Source organism: Schistocerca nitens, chromosome 9 (assembly GCF_023898315.1).
Source record: "Schistocerca nitens isolate TAMUIC-IGC-003100 chromosome 9, iqSchNite1.1, whole genome shotgun sequence".
Taxonomy (NCBI): domain Eukaryota; kingdom Metazoa; phylum Arthropoda; class Insecta; order Orthoptera; family Acrididae; genus Schistocerca; species Schistocerca nitens.
In genome coordinates, this window is record NC_064622.1 from 131,118,194 (window position 1) to 131,142,881 (window position 24,688).

At 43.2% G+C, this 24,688-nt stretch overlaps 1 protein-coding gene across 2 annotated transcripts in view; it reads left to right on the top strand.

Moving 5' to 3' along the window:
* Positions 1–249: 249 nt before the first annotated feature.
* The window catches only part of LOC126203700 (uncharacterized), a 29,737-nt gene continuing 5,298 nt past the window's right edge, over positions 250–24,688 (top strand). Inside the window, exons 1-2 of one of the 2 annotated variants that reach the window (XM_049938069.1) lie at positions 250–396; positions 23,953–24,245. In XM_049938069.1, coding sequence (XP_049794026.1) covers position 396; positions 23,953–24,245 — 294 coding nt within the window. In that variant the 5' untranslated portion in view covers positions 250–395. Of the gene's footprint in view, positions 397–1,325; positions 1,504–23,952; positions 24,246–24,688 lie in introns of those variants that run through there. The other variant, XM_049938070.1, reaches the window with a different exon arrangement.

Here is a 24,688-nt window from a genome sequence, read left to right on the forward strand (position 1 = left end):
ACGTTCTGACGGTTGCAACTACCGCTGAGATGCGCGTGTGCAGTACAGGCTATTTGTAAACTGTTGCAACAGTTTGTGATATCTTTATTCGAAGCTCATTGTTTTCCCACACAGCCGCACCGGCCCTCTGGACGGTTCACCCCTAGCGACAGAGCGAAGAGCCCTCGGGAACTCACTCGGGAGCGAGGGAGCAGCAGTGACTCCTAGCGGAGAGCGATTGAACTAGCTCTCGCCAGTCGCTCACAGCTCCCGCCAGCGCTGCCACGTTGCAGCTCGCTTGGAGCAGATAGCAGGGCGACACAGGAGATTGTCTACTTGCAGCTCGACCTGTTACTTACATGACCTAGCGCCAACCCAGTGCGTCTCTACTGGATATTGTTCTTTATAATAACAACAGTATGTATATTATGAAATTATCTTGCTCGTATATGATAGTGCATGTACTTTTTTTAACTCATTTAGGCCACCTGTAATTATGGTGCTTTTGTTTTTGCTGTGCTGTTGTCATCTGCCACTTCTGTTGTTCTTGGTTAAGTTTAGTAGCTCTTTTCTTGTTAGCACCTTACCACTTTACTGCTAGGCCAGTATTCCTTCATTTTCCTACTGAACTCTATTGTGCAATCCTTAGACCATTTCCAGGTCCCATTGTGGTTAACTTATGTAAGGGAGGCTAGGAAGGGTCTGGTTTCAACAGCAAAATTGTAGTCACCCCTGTTAGTTTATATATTGCGTACTATAAAGTTCTGCATGGTCTTTATCTATTTGCTAGAACCCACAAGAATCCAGTGGTGTTATTTTTGTTGGCTACTTTGAAGACCTTATAGCCAACCTGAGACAGTCAGTTCTGTAGAGATGACCATAGGATTGATAATGGTGGGATTTTCTTGGTGTTGATACAGTTCAAGATTTGGTTTTTATGGTACCATCTGGTAGGATCAAAAAAATGGTTCAAATGGCTCTGAGCACTATGGGACTCAACTGCTGAGGTCATTAGTCCCCTAGAACTTAGAACTACTTAAACCTAACTAACCTAAGGACATCACAAACATCCATGCCCGAGGCAGGATTCGAACCTGCGACCGTAGCGGCCTTGCGGTTCCAGACTGCAGCGCCTTTAACCGCACGGCCACTTCGGCCGGCCGACTGGTAGGATCCTTAGTACCCGCCAGGGTAGCTGAGATCAATCTGGCTTTAGCTGTCGCAGCGGTCGCACGCTCCTCAAGTTTGCTCCGTGAACGTTCGGTGTTTACGCCAGTGTTTTTGAGTTTCGTGCTCTTTTATTGACGTTTTGCACGTGAATTAAGCGTTATCAATTGAGCATTTTGTCTTCGTCGTGTCATCTTTCTACGTAGTGCTCTTGGGATTTCGGCGTTGTCCGAGATTTCTTCGCTGCAGAACACCATGGCAAACTCCGTGAGAAAAAACACCGTGATTTTCACCTTCGACAAGTACACCCGTCGAGTACAGCCCTCTGCACTTGAAATACACGACTGGATTACCGAGGTAATTGGCCTTCATTCTGAATCTGTTCATACCATGCAGCTAGACTCTGATGAATACTGCATTTATGTAAAGTTCAACGATTCCGTGAGTGTAGACCGCTTTCTGGCAAAATTTGGTTATGAAATGGAATTTATACACCGTGATGGTACTAAAAGTACTGTAAAACTCCGGAATTCCGAGTCTGTAATTAGGAATGTTAGGGTTTTGAATATTCCCATAGAAGTAGACAACTCGAAAATTAAAGATGTCCTTTCAAAATATGGGGTTGTCAGGCAAATAGTCAACGAAAGGTGGGCTTCGCATTTCAAGCTGCGGTGCTTTAACGGCATTCGCTCCGTGGAGATGGAAGTGAAGGCAAACATTCCCTCCCACATCTTTGTTGACGGGCACAAGGCGCATGTTATGTACTCAGGGCAAACCCCTACATGTCATGTATGTAACGAGTCTGGTCACCTCCGTCAGGACTGCCCTCGCCGTGTTTTTGTACTAACAAATAACCTTACGCAACGCCGGAAATTAACACTCAACGATTTGTTGCCAGCCAGTAATACAACAGAGCCTGCGGCTGTCGTGGATCCTGTTACTACCTCTGAAAATGTTGCACTTAATGTTAATGACTTTCCGTCTTTAAAACCTGCATTAACTGCTGAAATTCCGTCCCGTGACAGCGAGATTCCCACTAAAAAGCGTCCTCTAGAGGACACTGAAAAAAGTGTTGATGAGGACTCTTCCTGTGAAACACCCGTTGCCAGGAGGCCGAAGCCCAGTCCTGAAGATCTGTTGGAAGTGGAAAAAGGAGATGGAATGCAGGTCGATGTGGCTCCCACTTCCGCACAAGGACTTATACCGCCACGAACAAATAGTGACGCAGCTGGTAGTGACCTTTCACGGAAATGTGATCCTGAGCCTGAGGTCACGACTGAAATAACCGCATCAAGTGCACAGCCCATACAGTGCGAACAGTACGAGGAAGTACCAAGTAAACAACCTGCTGACTCCGAAGCGCAACGCCGCGCCGAAGGAGGAAATAAACAAGCATCACCGCCTCGCCAGCAAGACAGCACAACAGACACCACGCCGGAACCAAATATTGACGACTCGCAAGCCACGGCCGTTGCCCCAGACAGCCACCGCCGGCGGCAGCGACCGACACCGGGTCTTGCTGTCACGCGTCATCAAGCGAAAGCCACACCAGAGAAAAAAGACATCAAGAAAAAGAATATTAAATATGAAGTCATCAGGGCCAACACTGACGAGGAGAAAGAGAATGGCCACAGTGACTTATAGCAATGCATTGTCGGGATTTCAGGATACTTTTCTTCTCAAGCTCTTTGTTTAAAAGCAGTGCAAATTTTCTAGGAATTTAGTACATGTAATGGGCACACAGCTTGTAAAGATCGTGCCTTGTAGGGAAGCACGTTGCTGCTATAATCATACCGATCCTCATCCCAAATAGCTTCTTATGGTATGTCTGTGATGCAAGCTTATAGCATTACTACTATTAACATTAATAAAATACAGTCACCCTTGAAATTGGCAGCACTAAAAGAATTCTTGTACCAGTCCGGGACAGATATCGCGTTGCTACAAGAAGTTGCGATAACGGAATTTCGGATCCCAGGCTTTTTTGAAATTGTAAATGTTTCTACGGAAGCCAATATCGGTACAGCCATTCTTATAAGGGAAGGCATTCCGGTGACTGAAATCGAACGACTAGAATCAGGAAGAGCCATAGGCATAAAAATATTCGATGTGACAGTGCTTAACCTTTACGCCCCATCAGGAAATTCCCACAAATTGGATCGTGCGAAGTTTTTCCAAGATGAACTGATTTATTTATTGAGGAAAAATCCGTGTTCTCTTATACTAGGTGGAGATTTTAACTGTGTTTTAAACCAGAAAGATCAACAACCCAACTTCAACTACTCGCCACAGTTAAAAAAGTTAGTAAGTGATCTACACCTTAAGGATGTGTGGGAACTTCAGCACCCGACGTCAGTCGGGTTCACGTATATAACCAGCCACTCCCGCAGCAGACTAGATAGAATTTACGTGTCACCAAATTTGCAAAATTATTTATTAAACGTTGAAACTATTCCCGTGTATTTTAGTGATCACAGTACACTTTTAACTTGCTTTAATTTAAGTGTACAGCCAACCCGTCGATTCAGAGGCCAATGGAATTTAAATATCTCTGTTTTAACTGACGAAGAACTAGAACAGGGAATAAGAGTAGCGTGGACTGTGTGCCTCCGCACAGTAGACAAGCACCCAACAGTCATTGACTGGTGGACTAGGAGGGCTAAACCAAGGCTGCGGAAAGTTGTCATGCAGTATAGTGCAGCGAGGCACAGGGAGTTGAGGAATACAATGGAGTTTAACTGTAAAGTTTTAAGAGACTTATATCAACAGGCCCATGATGACGTAATTCGTCTGAATGATATCAAAAAAATAAAAGCCAAGTTACTAAGCATTAAACGGCAACAGATGGAGGGACTCAAAATTAAATCGAAAGCCACATCAGTCGTAGCAGATGAAACAGCTTCTCTGTATCACTTGGTGCGGCATGCTAAAAACAGACGTCTAACTTTAATTGATGAAGTCCAGACGCATACTGGTACGAGGCTCACATGCCAGAAACAAATACTGGACGAAGTCCACAGGTACTATGAAACCTTATATGCCCCTACCACAGTGGAAGATGCAGCTCTCGAGGATTTTCTCACTATTTTAGGTCCACAATTGTCGGGAACAGACAACGCTGACATCCTGTCACCTATTACTAAAGATGAAGTGCATGAGGCAGTGCGTAACTCACCTCTCAAAAAATCTCCGGGACTTGATGGCCTCCCTGTGGAGTTTTATGCCCGCTACTGGTCTATAATTGGGGACAAGATCACTTCCATGGCAAATGAGGTCCTGAACGGAAAACCGGTCCCTGCAGAGTTTAAGGAAAGTAAAATAGTACTGATTCCTAAGAGTAAAGGCAAAACCAACTTAAACAATTTTCGGCCTCTTTCGCTACTAAATTCTGATTACAAAATAATTTCGCGTATTATCAACAAAAGACTCTCTGCCTTTTCCAACAAAATATTGAGTCATCATCAATCTTGTTCTCCGACCAGAACGATATTCGAAAGTCTATCTGCATACAGAGACGTCGTTGCAATTACCTCAGTGACAAGTATAAAATGTGCGTTAATCTTTATAGATTTCAACAAAGCTTTTGACCGCGTTAGTCATAGATACCTCTTTGCGACGCTGTCAAGAATGGCTTTCCACCCCCAGATTGTGAACATGCTAAGGAATATTGCAACAGGTATAAATGCGAAAATAGCAATCAATGGCCAAACATCTAAACCCATACAGATAAGGCGAGGGGTTCCACAGGGCAGTCCCTTATCTATGTTTTTATTTTCCGTATCTTTAGAGCCCTTCCTCCGCACTGTCCACGCAAGATTAACAGGTATAACATTGAGTGGCGAGAAAACTGTCATACGAGCTTATACTGATGACGTGGGCGTTGTAATAAGGAATAAGGAGAAGACAGTTACACTGGAAAGAGAAATCCAAAGGTATTGTCTAGCGTCGGGAGCGACAGCAAATGAAAACAAAAGTCAAATATTGAATCTACGGGGCCTAGATCACCTTCGACTGGCATGGGCAAAACAAGACAACAAACATAAAACTTTGGGAATAACCTTAATGGCATGTCCGATGAGGATGGCTGCTTTTAACTGGACGGAAACTAGGAGGAAAGTTCATGGTGGTGTAATGGAGAACATCCATCGAACTATGGACCTGGTGCAAAAAGTCAGATTCATCAACTCCTGCGTTTTGTCTAAAGCGTATTTCACTGCGCAGGTATTTCCAATCCCTAAACTAGTAGCGAAAGGGATCATGTCCACTGTTACCAATTATTTATGGAGAGGAGACATATTCAGGGTTGGTGCGACTACCGTTATACTGGATGTCAGAAACGGGGGCCTCGGTTTGGTGGATATTCGCAATAAAGCGTCTGCTCTGTTCCTCAAACGGACTTTCCATATACTCAGAGAACTTCCACAATGTATAACCGCAAATCTCTTTGAGGCTGTGACACCCCATAGCCTGCAAGCACCGATTGATGTGCGAAGGATTAATGCCCGTCTGCAGTATGTGAGGAACTTTCTCCTCGAAGCAAGTTATCTTAGTGACGAAATCAGAAGCAACACACGTATCACAGCGCGCGACATCAGACTTGAAAGGAAGTTAAATGAGGGTAGAAACAAAATTGAAACGAAATTCCCAAATTGTGACTGGAAAGCTGTATGGTGGAACATCAACTATGCCGGGCTATCTACAGACGCTATTTCCGCATGGTACAAAACAGTTAATAATGTCATCAGCACCAACGAGAGACTATATGGGATCGGTTTAAACCAGACACACCTTTGTGGAAAATGCAATCTGGTGGATACACTCAGCCACAGATTCACCTGTGGTGGCAATGTGCATAACTGGAATTGGATCAGGCAACAAATCGCTTTTCTCACCAGATCCTCTACGGAATATATAACGCCATCGCTCCTCCTGAGACCAGACATGACATACTTTCCGAAATTAGAAACCAACGCAATTAGCTGGTTACTGGGAAAATATGTTAGTTATGTCATCCACACACTTGGGTCGGACAACGAGATAGAATTCCGCGTTTACACGAAGTGTGAATATGCAAAAATCAGCAGGTATCGCAACCACAAGAAGCACTACGGCAACATGCTGAAGATCATTTTTGAAAGAATGGGTGTTGGTTAAATATGTGGAACCACTACAACACCTTGAACGAGAACGAACAGAAGAAAATTAAAAGTCACTTGGTTTCTTATTATTATTTACTATTACCTTGCTTCCGGAACCTTTTTTTTTCCCCAAACATTTTGTTCAAAATTACTCGAGTTCGACTTCCAAAGTTTTTGTGTGATTCGAGAAGAATTGTTAAGTTTTTTTTTCAGTTTCTACTTAGAGAAGAGGTTTCTTTGTCTTTCTTACATCGGAGAATGGAAATAATGTGTTAAGATTTCTGCACACTTAGTGCTATGACCCAACGGGGAACATGAAAAAGGGATGGGAGGGGTTTGGGCCTCGACGCACTGACAGTGCCGTGAACAGACCCCACTGCTAGTGCGGCGTGTACCACGCCCTGACCATCCTAAAAATACAAAAAAATAAATAAATAAATAAAAAATAAAAGAAAAAAATAAAAAGAAAATAAAAGTGGTTAATAAAAATTGGATTGCTGGGAAAAAAGGATGGATAAAAAAGTGGATCGAGAAAAAAACAAAAAAGATGGAAAAAAGTGGTAAAAACAAAAAAAAGAGCGCTAACGCGCTGCTTCCTGGACTCGGGTAGGCGTGCCGGCCCCGGATCGAATCCGCCCGGCGGATTAACGACGACGGCCGATGTGCCGGCCAGCCTGGATGTGGTTTTTAGGCGGTTTTCCAAATCCCGTTGGGAGAATACTGTGCTGGTCCCCATGTTCCGCCTCAGTTACACTGCTCGCAGACATCTGTAAACTTTTGCACTATTCCACGGATTACACTCGACGCAGACAGTTGGCATACACTAATTCCATTCCAGGGTCTATGGGGTGGCGGCAGGAAGGGCATCCGGCCAGCCCCTGAACATTAACATGCCAAATCCGATTAATGATGGCTGACCCAGTGTAACTGCGGGACAAGGCTCGAGTGATACTACTACTAGTAGTAGTAGTAGTGGTAGGATCCTTAGCCCTCTACATTTACTTTCTTGTAATTCGGGGACTCTTCTAGGGTCTTCTTGGCTAAGACAGACGATCTGCTGCTTAGAGGACTGAAGCACTGACTCCTGTGTTATAGTGTCTTTCTTTGTATTAATCGATGCATGTTTCCAGGCACAAGATGCGAAGAAAGAAATTTCTGTTATAAGGACGTACAGTCCAGAATCGGTATTCCAGTCAGGCAGAACTGTTGTGAGCATTGAGGCGATCACCCCACGAACGCACCAGACTGAAGATACCCGTTTGGTGAAACACCGTGCATGCTCATTTGGAAATAGCATCACCATAGTTCAAGTTTGTGCATTTACTGTACGCACGTCTGAAAGACACGAATGTCAAACTAATCCCTTGCCTACGTTGCATGGACACTGCAGCAGCGTTCTGAAGCGGAAACATTTAGACTGCCGTTTGTACACGTTTTTCTGCAAGGAAGTATGCCCTACCTAGTTTGATTTTCTTTTGTTCGAGAGCTGCAGTGTTACAGAGATCCATTCTCCAAGGTACGTTACGGTTTTGGCTCTCTTGATATGATTGGTGGCGCTTTCATTGTTCTAAGGGGAGTCTAGTGTTCGTAATGAATTCGACCTTTTCGATGTATATCCGCAGACCTGTTTCCTCTTATATTAAAACCAGCATTGAACCCTTTTGCACGTCGCTTGCCAGTAGGTTATCAGATTATCAGTAAAAGCCAGGCGTCGAACCCATAGGCTGCCTGCTTCGATTCCAGCCTTGATCTAACGTTCGATGGTCCATTCGCCGAAGACTTTTTCCAGGACACAGTTGATAGTCCTGTAAACGGTGATTCTTAGTGGAACGCTGTGCAAAAGTTTTTTTGAGAAGCTTTCCATATGTGTTCGAGGGTACTGAAACCTAATTTTCAAAGTACCGCCAAAATTACGGCCCGAAAATGGGTCAAATGAAGAAAAGCTCAGCCGGCCGAAGTGGCCGTGCGGTTAAAGGCGCTGCAGTCTGGAACCGCAAGACCGCTACGGTCGCAGGTTCGAATCCTGCCTCGGGCATGTATGTTTGTGATGTCCTTAGGTTAGTTAGGTTTAACTAGTTCTAAGTTCTAGGGGACTAATGACCTCAGAAGTTGAGTCCCATAGTGCTCAGAGCCATTTTTTTTTTAAGAAAAGCTCGAAAACAGAGGACTTTTTGGGTTTTTCGCTTATAACTCGAAAATAACGCAATTTTCGGCAACGTTGACTATTTATGAAAATTAAGAGGATAAAATTTCCCCCTAATAAGTATTGGTGATTTTTTTCGTCAGACCAACAGTATGGCGTGTAGTGTGTGTTGAACTTAATGTAATTTCTTGTGCAATAAAATCCCAACTGCTCGTCCGTCAGTATGTTATGATGTTGGTTCAAACGTCAAAATAAAAGATTTCGTCAAGCCTGCTATTAAAAGATGTTCGAATAACTTATCTAAATGGCATAAAATTATGCTCCACTTATTGGCATTTGGTAATACTAATATTAATACTATTAGTAGGTCCGCATCTCGTGGTCTAGCGGTAGCGTTCTCGCTTCTTGCGCACGGGGTCCCGGGTTCGATTCCCGGCGGGGCCAGGGATTTTCTCTGCCTCGTGATGACTGGGTGTTGTGTGTCTTTCTTCATCATTTTGTCCCCATCGACACGCAAGTCGCCGAAGTGGCGTCAACTCGAAAGACTTGCACCAGGCGAACGGTCTACCCGACGGGAGGCCCTAGCCACACGGCATTTCCATACTATTAATATAATAATTTTTAAGTCACTTCAAAGAAGTTTTATCCTCTTTGCGTTTCGCGCTCTACTAACGTCTTGTTCACTTGATTCGAAAATGAGAATATAGGCTACAGGGTGTGCCAAAAAACAAAACCCGACAAAGTTTAAGGACAGTTTCCTTATACAGAAATAAGTGAAAATGTCTAGTAGTTAGGCTCTAAAATGCATCCTTAAGAGGTGTCAGGTTCTTATTCGATACTACGAAACACATCTCTTCTACTACAAGGTCTTTGCTTTCAGTATTTTGGAAGGAGGAAGTATTAGCTAAAATGGGGTCTAAAATACCTACTTCAAGAGACATGAGCACCTGTTCATCTCCACTAGTGTGAAACACATCTCTTCTACCAACAAGTGCTCATACCTCTTAAGATAATGAATTTAGAGCTCGTGTTTGTTAGACTGTTTTTCTTGATTTGGTCCATACTACTTCCTCCAAAAATATGAAAAGATAAGAGCTTGCAGTTTAAGAGATGTGTTTCGAAGTATCGAAGATGAACAAGTGCTGATGTCTCTTAAGTATGTGCTCTACAGCCCTTGTTTACTAGACATTTCTTGCTTGTTTTGATGTAAGGAAACAGTGGCTAAAGTTTGTCGGTGTTTTCTTGGGACACTATGTATACGGGTATGTTAAAAAGCTAATGCATCGTTAATTTCATTTGGTGCCGTATAATAGACAAATAATTAGAGTAGAAACCAATGTATAGTTTTTGTTACAGTAATAAGGTCATGGGATTTCACAACGGGAAATTACAATAACAATGTGAAATATGGCTTATCGCGATCTGTAGGACTCCTTGTTTCGGTCTCCTGCCCATCCCCTACCTCCAAAACGGCATTTACTAAGTCTTGCAAATCGACGGGGCTGACATTCTCGCCAACTATATGGCAGCTGACGCAGACCTTTGAGCAGTGGAGGTCTGTTTTTCGGCAGCTACAGGGACAGCAACGACAGCCAATTCTGTATTTGCGGACGATGTAGGTCAGAATAACATCGGGTGCTGGCGACTGAAGCATAGTGGTTGGAACCAGGCGATCCTTCGCTCTCGTCCAATCCCATTCCGCATAGTCACTGTTGTACCTTACGGTACACTCGGAGAAATGGTTCAAATGGTTCTGACAAGGGAACCTCCCCATCGCACCCCCCTCAGATTTAGTTATAAGTTGGCACAGTGGATAGGCCCTGATAAACTGAAGACAGATCAATTGAGAAAATAGGAAGAAGTTGTGTGGAACTGTGAAAAAATAAGCAAAATATACAAACTGAGTAGTCCATGCGCCACATAGGCAACATAATGGACGATCTCAGCACAGGAGCGGCGTGGTCCCGTGATAGCGCGAGCCGCTGCGGGACGAGAGGTCCTTGGTTCAAGTCTTCCCTCGAGTGAAAATTTTACTTTCTTTATTTTTGCATAGTTATTATCCGTCCGTTCGTTCATTGACGTCTCTGTTCACTGTAATAAGTTTAGTGTCTGTGTTTTGTGACCACATCGCAAAACCGTGCGATTAGTAGACGAAAGGACGTGCCTCTCCAATGGGAACCGAAAACATTTGATCGCAAGGTCATACGTCAACCGATTCCTCCACAGGAAAACACCTCTGATATATTCTATACGACACTGGTGACGGCATGGAACATGTTGTCGACCCACCTAACTTGTATACTTGGCGAATGGGTAAAAAGATTCTTCTACCTTTCCCGATTTAGGTTTTCTTGTGGATGTGATAATCACTCCCAAAAAAGTGATGAAAACATAAGAGTTTGTCACAGAAACTGAAAATAAAAAGTTAGACTTTTCACCTGATGGAAGATTTGAACCAAGGACCTTTCGTTCCGCAGCTGCTCACGTTACCACGAGACCACGCCGCTCCTGCGATCCGAATGTCCTTGATATTGCCTATCTTTCCATGAACTACTCAGTTTGTATATTTTGCTTATTTTTTCACAGTTCCACACAACTTCTTCCTGTTTTCTCAATTGATCTGTGTTCAGTTTTTCAAGGCCTATCCACTGTGCCAACTTATAACTAAATCTGAGGGGGGTGCGATGGGGAGGTTCCCTTGTGAGCACTATGGGACTTAGCAGCAGTGGTCATCAGTCCCCTAGAACTTAGAACTACTTAAACCTAACTAACCTAAGGACATCACAAACATCCATGCCCGAGGCAGGATTCGAACCTGCGACCGTAGCGGTCACGCGGTTCCAGACTGAAGCGCCTAGAACCGCACGGCCACACGGGCCGGCACACTCGGAGAATATGCTGGAAAGCAGCGTTCTCAGTTGGTGGCTGAGAAACGATGTTGGCAGTTGCTCTGAACGCCGATTACGAGGGCTATTCAGAAAGTAGGGAACGTTCCCATCTGACGCCGCCTTTTTTTTTTTTTTTTTGCGTTTGGTCTAGGCGGACGTCACAAGACATCCGTTCAAGTTGATCGTTGATTCTTTGACTGAGTTTTTTTATTACAGAGAGCACGCAGCCCTCTGACCGAACACGCTGAGCTACCGTGCCGGCTCGCTAGGCGAGCGTCGAACGCGTATTTTTTGGTATTTGTGTGCTTGGCAGCTTAGTCGGCATCAATCCGTGATAGTGGAAACGTCTCTGCGCTTCTGGTTCTTTCGATATTCGAATTTGACATGTGAGCTGCAATCGAAAACCCCGCCAGTTGTGAGGTGCGGTCTGTGATACTGTTTTTGGTGGCAATAAACCTAAAACCTCTGGAAATTTATCGTGATCTGTGCGAAGCGTACGGAAAGAACGTAATGAGTGAATGTTCCGTCCGGAAATGGTGCTTTCGGTTTCAAAATGGCCGAACTAACGTCCATGATGAAGAGAAGAGTGGACGCCCGAGCATTGTGACTGACTATCTTGTCGCTAGAGTTGATGAAACGATTCGTGAAAACCGTCGCTTCAAAATTACGGAGCTTTCGCTTTCTTTTCCACAAGTTGCACCAACTTTGTTGTTTGAAATTATCACTCAAAAGCTAGGCTACCACAAATTTTGTTCATGATGGGTGCCCAAAATGCTTACACACAGGTAAGGTTGACATTTCTAGAGGCTTACCACAAACATGGTGATTCATTATTGGATCGAATCGTAACCGGTGACGAGACTTGGGTGAAACACGTCAATTGCGAGAAAATTACAGTCCATGGGCTGGGGGCACACAAGGTCTCCGCAAAAACACAGAAGATGGTTGCAAACCTTGTCAGCAAGGAAGATAATGGCGATAGTGTTTTGGGATAGGCAAGGTGTGCTTCTTATTGATTTTCTCGAAAGTGGAGCAACCATAAATTCTGCCCATTACTGTCAAACTTTGCACAGCCGTAGAAGAGGAGTTCAAAACAAACGCTAAGGAAAGCTAACGTCCAAAATTTTGTTTTGGCACGACAATACCCGACCTCACACAGCAAGCTGCACTAAGAACTTAATTCATTGAAATGGGAAATTTTCCCTCTTCTGCCCTGCACCAAGCGACTTCCACTTGTTTCCCAAGATGAATACTGCCTTGCAACGCAGTACTTTGATGACGACACGGAGCTCCAGGTGGGCGTGACTCATTGGCTGAAGTCTCAGGTGGCAGAATTTTACGACGAAGGTACTTCAAATCTTGCCCATTGCTATAATAAGTGCCTCAATGTGTTTTGTGACTGCGTGGAAAAGTAGTATGTCAGTCAGTCTTTCAGATGTATATAATAAAATGTATTTCTTGTACTTAGTGTTTTTTTTAATGTCAAAACGTTCCCTACTTTGTGAATAGCCCTCGTAGATGCAGCTTCTGTATCTGAGGAGGTTCAGAGATTCTTCACTTCCACCAGCATGCAGTCTGATGAGGAATCTTTTAAAGCACTCCATTGCATCTATATATCTACATAGGTTCTCCAAAGCCACCGTATGGTGGATGATATCCTGTACCACTACTAGTCATTTCCTTTCCATTCCCACTCGCAAACAGAGCGAGGAAAAAGACGGCTATATGTATGCCTCTGTACGATCCCTAATTTCTCGTATCTTCGTGGTCCTTAGGTGCAGTGTGTGTTGGCCGCAGTAGTCAGTCGGCAGTCAGTATCAAATGTCCGTTCTCTAAATTTTCTCAATAGTGTTCCTCGAAAAGAACATCTCCTTCCCTCCAGTGATTTTGATTTGAGTTTCCGAAACATTTCTGTCATACTTCACTGTTGTTCGAACCTACCGGTAACAAAGCTAGTAGCCGGCCTTCGAACCTCGTCGATGACCTCCTTCAAACTGACCTGGTACGGATCCCAAACACTGGAGCAGTATTCAAGAATAGGTCGCACCTGCATCCTATATGTGGCCTCCTCTGTAGGTGAACCACTCTTTCCTAAAATTCTCGCATTTAACCGAAGTCGCCCATTCGCCTTCCCTACCACAATCCTCACATGATTGTTAACCTCATATCGTATAGAAACGTTTCGCCCAGATATTTAAACGACGTGACTGTGACAATCAGAATACTACTAATGCTGTATCCGAAATTTGCAGGTTTGTTTTCCCTACTCATCTGCATTAACTTACGTTTTCCCACATTTAGAGCTAGCTGCCATTCATCACACCCACTAAGAATTTTATCTAAGTCATCTTGTATCTTCCTACAGTCGCTCAACCTCGATACATTACCGTCAGCAAACAACCGCATATTGCTACCTACTCTGTCCGCGAAGTCATTTTTGTATGTAGGGAACAACAGCTGTCCTGTCACACTTCCCTGGGGCGCTCCTGATGATACCATCGGTTCTGATGAACACTCGCTGTCTAGGACAGCATACTGGGTTCTATTACTTTAGAGGTCTTCGGGCCACTAGCACATCTGTGAAATTATTCCATATGCTCGTACCTTCGTTAACAGCCTGCAGTGGGGCACCATGTTAAATGTTATCCGGAAATAAATGAAATGATCGTATGGCATTGTTGGCCGGGAGGCCCCATTCGGGGGAGTTCGAGACCGCCGTATTGTAAGTCCTTTATTTTAGTGACTTGCGAGTCAATGATGATGAAGGACACATAACACCCAGTCCCCTGCCGGGAATCGAACCCGGACCCCCTGCGTGATAGGCGGTAACGCTACCGCAACGCTACGGAGGCGGACTGTTTTCCGGAAATCTAGAAACATGGAATCAGCCTGTTGCCCTTCATACACAGTTAGCAGTATATCATGTGGGAAATGGGCAACCTGAGTTTAGCACTAGCGATGCTACGGCCTCCTTGTTCGGATCAGATCTTTAAATACACTCCTGGAAATGGAAAAAAGAACACATTGACACCGGTGTGTCAGACCCACCATACTTGCTCCGGACACTGCGAGAGGGCTGTACAAGCAATGATCACACGCACGGCACAGCGGACACACCAGGAACCGCGGTGTTGGCCGTCGAATGGCGCTAGCTGCGCAGCGTTTGTGCACCGCCGCCGTCAGTGTCAGCCAGTTTGCCGTGGCATACGGAGCTCCATCGCAGTCTTTAACACTGGTAGCATGCCGCGACAGCGTGGACGTGAACCGTATGTGCAGTTGACGGACTTTGAGCGAGGGCGTATAGTGGGCATGCGGGAGGCCGGGTGGACGTACCGCCGAATTGCTCAACACGTGGGGCGTGAGGTCTCCACAGTACATCGATGTTGTCGCCAGTGGTCGGCGGAAGGTGCACGTGCCCGTCGACCTGGGACCGGACCGCAGCGACGCACGGATGCACGCCAAGACCGTAGGATCCTACGCAGTGCCGTAGGGGACCGCACCGCCACTTCCCAGCAAATTAGGGACACTGTTGCTCCTGGGGTATCGGCGAGGACCATTCGCAACCGTCTCCATGAAGCTGGGCTACGGTGCCGCACACCGTTAGGCCGTCTTCCGCTCACGCCACAACATCGTGCAGCCCGCCTCCAGTGGTGTCGCGACAGGCGTGAATGGAGGGACGAATGGAGACGTGTCGTCTTCAGCGATGAGAGTCGCTTCTGCCTTGGTGCCAATGATGGTCGTATGCGTGTTTGGCGCCGTGCAGGTGAGCGCCACAGTCAGGACTGCATACGACCGAGGCACACAGGGCCAACACCCGGCATCATGGTGTGGGGAGCGATCTCCTACACTGGCCGTACACCACTGGTGATCGTCGAGGGGACACTGAATAGTGCACGGTACATCCAAACCGTCATCGAACCCATCGTTCTACCATTCCTAGACCGGCAAGGGAACTTGCTGCTCCAACAGGACAATGCACGTCCGCATGTATCCCGTGCCACCCAACGTGCTCTAGAAGGTGTAAGTCAACTATACTGGCCAGCAAGATCTCCGGATCTGTCCCCCATTGAGCATGTTTGGGACTGGATGAAGCGTCGTCTCACGCGGTCTGCACGTCCAGCACGAACGCTGGTCCTACTGAGGCGCCAGGTGGAAATGGCATGGCAAGCCGTTCCACAGGACTACATCCAGCATCTCTACGATCGTCTCCATGGGAGAATAGCAGCCTGCATTGCTGCGAAAGGTGGATATACACTGTACTAGTGCCGACATTGTGCATGCTCTGTTGCCTGTTTCTATGTGCCTGTGGTTCTGTCGGTGTGATCATGTGATGTATCTGACCCCAGGAATGTGTCAATAAAGTTTCCCCTTCCTGGGACAATGAATTCACGGGGTTCTTATTTCAATTTCCAGGAGTGTATTTGCATGTCGTTTTGCAATTAAGGGTTTTTCTTTAGCCTAATGAAGCATTTCACTTTTCCCTTATTGTAAAGAGCGTGAGGAGTGTCACATCCACTGACTGCATGAAAAAAAGAAACAAAAATTTTCTCGGGCAGTGTGGCCAATTGTGTGAGAAGATTAAAACGGCTGTGGGATTTTACCTCTCCCTCGTTTCATTAGTAATTAGTTTGCTGATAGAGGTCTGTTAGTATGACGACAAGACCACGTCCTCCCTAACAGCTATGACGGTTGAATGTGTGGGAGCCAAAGATAGTGCGATGCTGATAATCAAGGTATCAGCATCAGCCACAGCTTGCTTGCAAGCTATGTCTGCTTTACCCAATTTCTGCAGTAGCACTGATATTAAATGATTCCTGTTCTCTGAATTAAAGAGGATTTTTCCCTGGGCGACACGTGTCTGACGAAAAGGCCAATGAGGCGTAATTTTCGTGAATTTTTATATTCTTTATTTTCATAAATAGTCATCTTTGCCGAAAATTGTGTCGTTCCCGAGTTATGGGCGAAAAACCTAAAGAAGCACAATTTTTCGTGTTTTTTCGTTTTTGACCTACTTCGAGGCCGAAATTTTGCTGGCACTTTGAAAATTCTGGTACAGGACCCCCGAAAAAATACAGAAAACTTGTCAAAAATACTTCTACAATACTTTCCACCATTTGGCCTTTCTGAGCACCATTTGACTGGACTATAAATAATATACATGAAATAACGTCTCCTTGCCCCACTCTTGTACTGAACGGGGAAATCTGTGAGAGTTGTTCTCTCCTGTATGTGGATATTATTGATTGTATATATTATTTGTTTTTATTTTTTATTTATTTATTTAACGCGATTAGATTAGGGCCTTCAGGATCTCACATCGAACGAGAGTTTTACATGTGATTAAAAAACTTATTACTTCACAGTTATGGTACTTAAAATTCATAGTACATTTAATGTAATAAGCACTGATGATATAAAGTAGAGTTAGAAAGAGCAATTGAATTTAATCAATACTATTTGGATTACTAATACTAAGCCTGACTAAGAGCAATGATCCTAGCGAGACTACTACTACTACTACTACTACTACTGCTAATAATGATAGCAGTCACAACAGTGCATCACACAAAAAGGCATTTATGGGTGTATTTCTTCTACTTCCTTGGCATTTGTCCCACAAGCTGACAAGGTCCGTTGTCTTGGCTGTCTGTTGCCATTTTATCCAATCTTGCGCCTGATCATGGTGCAGGCTTGAGATCTTGAGATCTTCAAGCAGGCTTTCAAGCCATTGCTCCCTAGGTCATCCCACTGGCCGTTTATTATTTGCTTACAAACTACAACCAATCTTTGCCGTTGTTGTTGCACCTGCACTGAGGACATGCCTAAGCCATCGTAGTTGGCTTTCTTTCATTTTGTATACTTTTTATACTATTCCATATAACTTAAGAACTTCATCATTTGTGAAATGACTGTGCACTGTTAATCCAGATGTTCACCTGAGCACCGTTTTGTTTCCACGACACCAAGTCGTTGTTCTATTTCTCTTGTTGGAGGTCAGCATTCAGCACCACAGAGTGCAACTGAAAGGATTACAATTCAAAAGTGGGATTTTATAACAGAGCTAGACCTGAGGGAGAGAAAATAAAATACAAAGCTTGGGAAGTGAGAAATACCTGTTGGATACTTGTAAGGGGTTAGTGGTGTGTACAGAACAGAGGCTGACATTATTGTTGTGTTAGTAAATATGTCATTAGCTGTCTTTTGAAGCAGGATGTGTTTTCAGGTTCTCTGATATAATGAGGCAGATCGTTCCAGAGTCAGGTCTCTGGTATTGAAAACGACTTACAGAGGACGACCAAGTGACTGTGGTTGAAAGAAAGTGTTTTGTTCTGATGAGAACGTTCCTACTGTGTTGTCCAGGGAAGAGCCTTAAGGTACATGGTAGATACGATCAGTCATTATGAGCTGTATTGGGTCAGTAAGAAGCTTGATCATTTGCCATATTGTACAGACGATGTTGATCTGAAACGCATGACGGGTTTTTCGACGGTGTCGCAAGCAACATGCGTAAGACAGAATTTTTCGCTGCTTCTAACACTGACCTTCATGAAATAATCAAAAGTCTTATATTCTGTTTTCAGTTCAATGACGATAGTCGCTAAAGTGAAGTGCTAGTTTAGTTTCCTGATTGTGCCAAAGATGCAGCTTTTATTTTGCCTCTAATTTGACTACGCAGGTTTTCCAATAGAATGTCTGGTCTGTCTGTTGTCTGTTAATGTATTGACAAGCGTGAGTTATCGTTTTTCTCAGACGGACTGACTCTGTTCCCTTTCTGCTTGTAATCAAATCGATTTTCAAGGGTAGGATTTTGTTTGGAAGTCAGATGTGTAGCATCTCTGAGATTCAGAAGCTGCTTCAGCTGATCTGTGAGCCAAGGTTAGGGAAATGCAGGGTACAATATGTAACTCTCCAAGAAGTAAAATGGCAAGGAACGGAATCGCTGAAAATAGAAGATACAACAATAATGTACGGTGAGTGCAGTGAATGTTAGGAATTTCTACCCGGTTTCTACATTTAGAAATCAATAAATAACTGAGTAAAGGAAATCAGACATGTTAACAATCGAATATCACATTGTTCGCAGTCAGTGGTTAGACATTACATTTCTAAATGCACATGCATTCGCGGAAGATAAGTACGATGATATGAAAGAAGAATGCTGTAGTCAACTGGAACACACACTCAACTGAATAAGTAGGCAGAATGCAAAAGTAGAGTCAGGAGATTTTAATACCAAAGAAGGAAACAAAGTAATTTACAATCAATCATTGGAAATTTTAGCTTACATGAGAAAAGTTCAGCTATTGGTCTTCGACTTATAACCCTTGCAATGACAAACGATCTCATGCTAGGTAGCAAAAACTTTCAACCCAAACACATTCATTTAGGGACACGTTTTTCACCAGATGGAGAAACAGTGAATGTCATATCGATCCTATAGCTACCAAAAAAGATTCCTAAACAGATTAAAAAATGTTAGAACCTTAGGGGTTGCGGATTGTGACCAGACCATATGTTAATAATATTAAAAATAAAACTAAAAGAGAAACTAAACCGAAAATAGAATTGAAATTGCTGGATGCAACATAGGAAATAAGGTGAAAGAAAATATCAAACGAACCTTTATAAAATAAAATGGAAAAAACCTAACAAAAATAGAGTACACAATAGGGAACAAAAAATGTCGAAAGCAAATGGAGACACCTTAAGAACAGTATTTAAGAAGTAACTACCAAAGTTATATGAAGAAGGAAACGACGTAACAAAATGTGGTTGAACAAAAAGTACCAAGAAAAAGTGCTGGAGAGAAGAAACACGAGGAAACCATGGATTCAAGGCAGGAAGAATATCACAATGAAGGAAAGATACTGTAAAGTCTATCAGGAAACACAGCGTATCCTAACTCAAGAAAAACTGGAATACTACAATATGATAAGAGAAGCAGAGGGTGATTACGTTGAAACCATTGCCTCAGTTATTCGACACACGTTGAACAAACTTTGTGTGGGCCCCAAGGCTTATCTTGATCGCCTAACTTTATATCAAAACAGGCGAAATATACTTTTTCAACAAAATAGGAAATGTTTCTTTGTTGCCTTTTAACGGTACAGTTATCACAAATGTAGCAGAAGCAATCTGGCGAGTTTTACATCCTCTGGTAGCCATAGTCCATAAAACAGCTGCACAACACAAGAAAACAGTCACTACTTTATAGCACTAGTAACAAAAACACGTAAACAGCACAGAGTGAAAGGCAACAGCAGAACCTCACTGTTTGGTGATGGTGGGGGAAGGGGCACCACAATGGACAGGCACTAACATGAAAATCCTGCTGGTTTCTCCTAATTACGCTTTATTTTACATATATCTAGTGTAAAAACGGCTAAATAACAGTTTATGGAGATCCTAAAAACCAAAATTCAAACTCACTAGAGTGGTGAAATATCGAAAAAAGCTAAAACTAGACAAGCAGTTTGTGAAATAACTGTACGTGATGGAATTTTTTCACTATTTTTCCCGAAATCAGCGTTGAAAACACTATAAAAATCACTTAATAAATGTGAAACCATTTTTATGTCGTAGAGCTGTGTATTTGGGAGGAAAGTTTTTTGACCTGTGTATGATGAAAATAACATGGAATGGGGGATAAGAAGAAATGAAGAATTAAGAGAACTGTACAAGCACCATAACATCGCCAAAGTGCTAAAGAAGAGAAGATTGAATTGGGCAAGCCATATACGAAGAATAAATGAGAATGTACTACCTAGAGAAGCATTCGCCAGGACAATAGATGGAACAAGAAGAAGAAGATGATGATGAAGAAGAAGAGGACCCAGATGCATGGATGCTCTTAACAGCCGCCAGCACACCAGCCGGCAAAGAGGTTGCGAGAAGATCGATAGGAGGCGCAAGCGATGCGATTACCAGGAGAGAGGCCAAAGACAGACCCGCAAACAACTCGCCACCAACGCCCTCTCGACCGCCAGTATTTAGATTGGCGCCGCGGATCAGAGGGCCAGCCCAGTCAGTATTCCAGGGAGTCAACGAGTCGAGTCATCAGTCGCAGCCCAGTGGGAGTCGCAGCTGCAATTAGCTCAGCCTCTAGCCCGGAGTCAGTCAGTATCTAGCAACCAGAGTAGTGTACATAGCAGACTTATACTTCAAAAGCCGTGAGGCTAATGTGGACTATAAATAGAGCTTGTACCACAACACCTGGACTGCCTTAAGTAACTTCTTGTTCTTTTGAATAAAGAGCCCTGTTAATAAACGTGTGCAGTTGTGTTATAGAAAGAGGACACTGGCCACCAAACAACATCCACTCCTTGCTTCCCATGGTACAAGCCTACAGTGAAAACGATATGACACAAAACTCTGTGTGTACTCAGTTGCAGTTTCTTTCTTGTATATTTTACATCGCGAAAATGATGTAGTGAACCGATATTCCAGGTTCAGGTGTGTGAGTGGCACGAATTACTCTGTTTGCGTATTTCGTTGCAAGCTGAAGTAGTTTCACATTTGAAGAAGAATGCAAATGCTCGAATTTCACAGTGAAGGGACAAAAAAATTATTATATTGTAACAAATAAGCCCTCGGTCACAAATATTAAATCAAAAATTGACCTGGTTTCGACGCTACTATGAGTGTCGTCTCCAGAATTAGATTAACTGTACTAAAACATTAGGTATATAGTACATTAATAAAATTAAAGTTTGTACTGACTCGAAAAGATGCAGTACTTACAAGTCACATATTAAAAAAGATCTCAGCCGGAAAGGCGACGTCATGAACACTTGTCAGACGGCGAGCCGCTAAGGGCTGCTCGTACTGTGGACAAGGGTTGCAACAATTATTTGTTACTGGCATATATGTTCCTATTTGGATTCGAATCCTCGACACAGTCCCTCTCACACAACTTTGGAGGTCTGTAGAGGACACGGATTAGGCATATTTTGTTAAGGAATTTGGTATCCACAAAAATATATTTAACTTGTTTCTCTTCATTACTGTTGGAAGTGTGTAGCGTGGGAGGTAATAAATCAAATCCCGTGTGTGCTGCTACTTCATCCCATCGTATGTTACTTGTGTGGTGCCTTTGAAGGACATTGCGTTTTATATTTACAGAACTGGAAGGAATGCTTGGCTTGAGTCAAGTCTGCGACAGAAGTATTACATGGATGTCTATATTTTGAAATATATGGCAAAGTTCGTCGAGATGAGGTGGCAGTGATAGAATATTGACGTTTGATACATGGAGAATTGTGTGTTTAGATGTAGCAGTAAAAAAATGAAAAAAAGGAGAGAGAGAGAGAAGATAGGGAATGCACTGGAAAGATGCTGGAACGGAAGACGGAAGCAGAAAGGAGAGACAGAAACCTGATCTTCCGAAGAACAAAACTCATCTGCACATAACACTAGTATAAACAAAATTAAAAGAATGATGATAAAGAGTACTGTTAATGTTAGTGGTGCTAATGACAAGTAACGCTAATGATGTCATTAAGAACTGCTGAACAATAAACGAAACTAACATGAATTAGCACAGTAAGAAAAATGAGCACATTATGGCTAATTGTCTTCTACAGTAACAATACAGACACGCTGTTAGAACTTTTTGGCTGTATGAATTGCAGTGTGCGATTTGTGCTTTTACCAGTGGGGGGGATGTCTTAGGGGGTTAGTATAATTACATATGTTACTAGCTTGGACCGCGGCGTTACCCATGGTTAAACAGTTATTTATAAATAGATGTTAATGCCGAAACTCACTATGCACGCGTATGCACTATCAGAAAAGCCATCCCTTGTTATATCTTTAAAAGTTCACTATAGGTAAAGCTTATTTACAAAATCATCTACATACAGGTATACGACGGGAATTCAAAAAGTAAAAGCACATTTGTGAAAAGCTGTACTTATTCTGATGATAGAAAACTGAAACGTGCATTATTTTTCTACGTAACCTCCCTGGACTTCAATGCAGTTTTCCCGACGTTTTACGAGTTTTTTTTTATTTCATCAGAAAATACGTTTTTCGGTTGCATCTGTAACCAATTTTGCACCGTAGCAATGACGTCTTCATCACTTTCAAATCTTCCGTTAAGGGTCCAAACATGTGAAAATCACTTGGAGCCAGGTCTGTACTGTATGGTGGATGTTCCAGCACCTCGAATCTCATCTTCTTTTTGCGTCGGCTGTCCGTTTGGCAGAATGTGGGCGAGCGTTATCTTGCTGCAAGATGACACCTCTTCACAGTTTTCCACGACGTTTGGATCTGATTGCAGGTTTTTGTTTCGTACGCAACACATCACATCCACCATACAATACAGACCTGGCTCTAAAGCCTCGTTTACGCTGGGGCGACGTCTTGCAACATTGTGGCATGCTACGGAAATGTGGCGTGCGTCGCCTTGTAGCATGCTACAAAAGGCAACATCTTGCGGCGTATGTTGCATGCGGCAGGTTAATTTATACCAAAGCGACAGAATTTGTGCCACACGTGTGTCGGCCTTGCAGTATAAATGATGATAAAGTATCGCAGCGGCGGCCTACTTGGTACTTGCACATGCAGCTAACAACGGAAATGAAAACCAAAGGAAAAGAAAACGATGGTGGAAGAGAAGAGTATTTAAAGAAGGTCCACGAAATAGTATCCTAGGAACTAGAAGCACACGATGGTGCGTTATTTAGTAATATGTGCTTTCGTCCCAGGCGCGTTAGTCCGCGCCATACCGTTGCCAAAAGGTGGCCTAACGGTAAATGTTCGCACAGGCACCGGGCCGGTCACAACCCTGTGTCAGGGCCCGGGGTGGGAATTTCAGCCCCCAGCTCACCCGACTCTGCGGTACGACTGCTGCGGTATGACTGCCACACTACTTCCCACGCAAGCTCGCAAGTAAACGGATGACGCACCTTAGACGAAAGCAACAATGACAACATGAGAATGGTGGTTTAGTTCTAAATGTTTTGAAATGCTTAACTACTACATAACACTTTTTCAAAATTTATAAGCAAACATATTAATAGTATTAATATAGTAAGACTGTATTAAAAACTTTCAGTGTTCGGCTCCACAAATTTAAATTATATGAGTTTTACTCCAGTGCATGGGAAATAAACATCCCAGGTTGGGATGCATAAACTAAAGCCAGAGGAGGGGATGGTCTGATGCAGAGGGGGGGAAATCCCCCCCCCCATCCCTCTTGAAAATCGCACACTGATGAATTGGCAACTTCTTAGCTCCTATAGCACATGCTTTAAAGTTCATTTCCACAACTAACAACATTTTTACAGCTTCTACCCTCGCCATTATCCTGCCATCATTTGTCCACGCATTGGATAGCCCAAATTCAGATATCACTCAATTCAAAATTCTTAATCTTTCAGAAGTGAGATCCTTACATATTATTAGACCTGTCTTCTCGAATTTCTTCTTCACTATGAAGGTTTCAGATTTTCCCTATATGATACATGCTTCACAACTTTGAGCCTAGCTACCACAGATCACAATGTCCTATGATCACTCTATAATTTCTAATTGTAAAACCTGTGCATGTACGTTTATTCTAATTGTAAGTTTTTATTATTAAAAAACTTTATCCTAAAAGTAAATATTTTAATTTTCCCAATCTACTTTTCAGTGGAGCAGGATATGTCAGCCACATCGACTTCACGAAGAACCACAAGCCTTATATGGCAATATTTTATCAAACTTGGAAAAAAAGGAAAATGCCGTTATTGCCCACAGATAATTTCCTGTTCTACTGGCTCCTCATCAAACCTGAAAAGACATCTCAAATCGAAGCATCCAACAGCGTATTGGGAAATGCATGGGGCAGGAAATCGCTCAGGTTCGCCATCAACTGATGCAGAAATTCAAGAGATGATTTCTCACGAAACGTCTTCACTGATGTCTGCTTCTGTCTCAGATGAAGTAAGTCAAACTGAGTCTCACGCTGCATCCAGCCCGCCGTTGTCATGTGATTCTGGAACAATTTCTGATTTATTTTCTTTTGTGACGCCCTCACGCCAAATCGCTTTTCATTTGCAAGAACCCGTAAATGAATTTGTTAATATTGTAAAGCTCATCAAGTTAAATAACAGTACAGCAATAGATCCTCAACTTTTAAAACTGATTTGCAAAGAAACCATGTTTTTTCTGTATTTGAAGATGCAGAGTTTTAAAGAAAAGATCATATATATGATTTGCCTAAATTATAATTCACCATGTGGAAAACGTTATCAAGCTCTTTAATGCCCAGTTTGTATCACGATTAAGTGATAAAATTAAAAATGATTTACCCACTGCAAAGATAGTTTGCCTTACGTCTGACAGGTGGACAAGTATAAATAACATTAATTTCTATGCACTTAAAG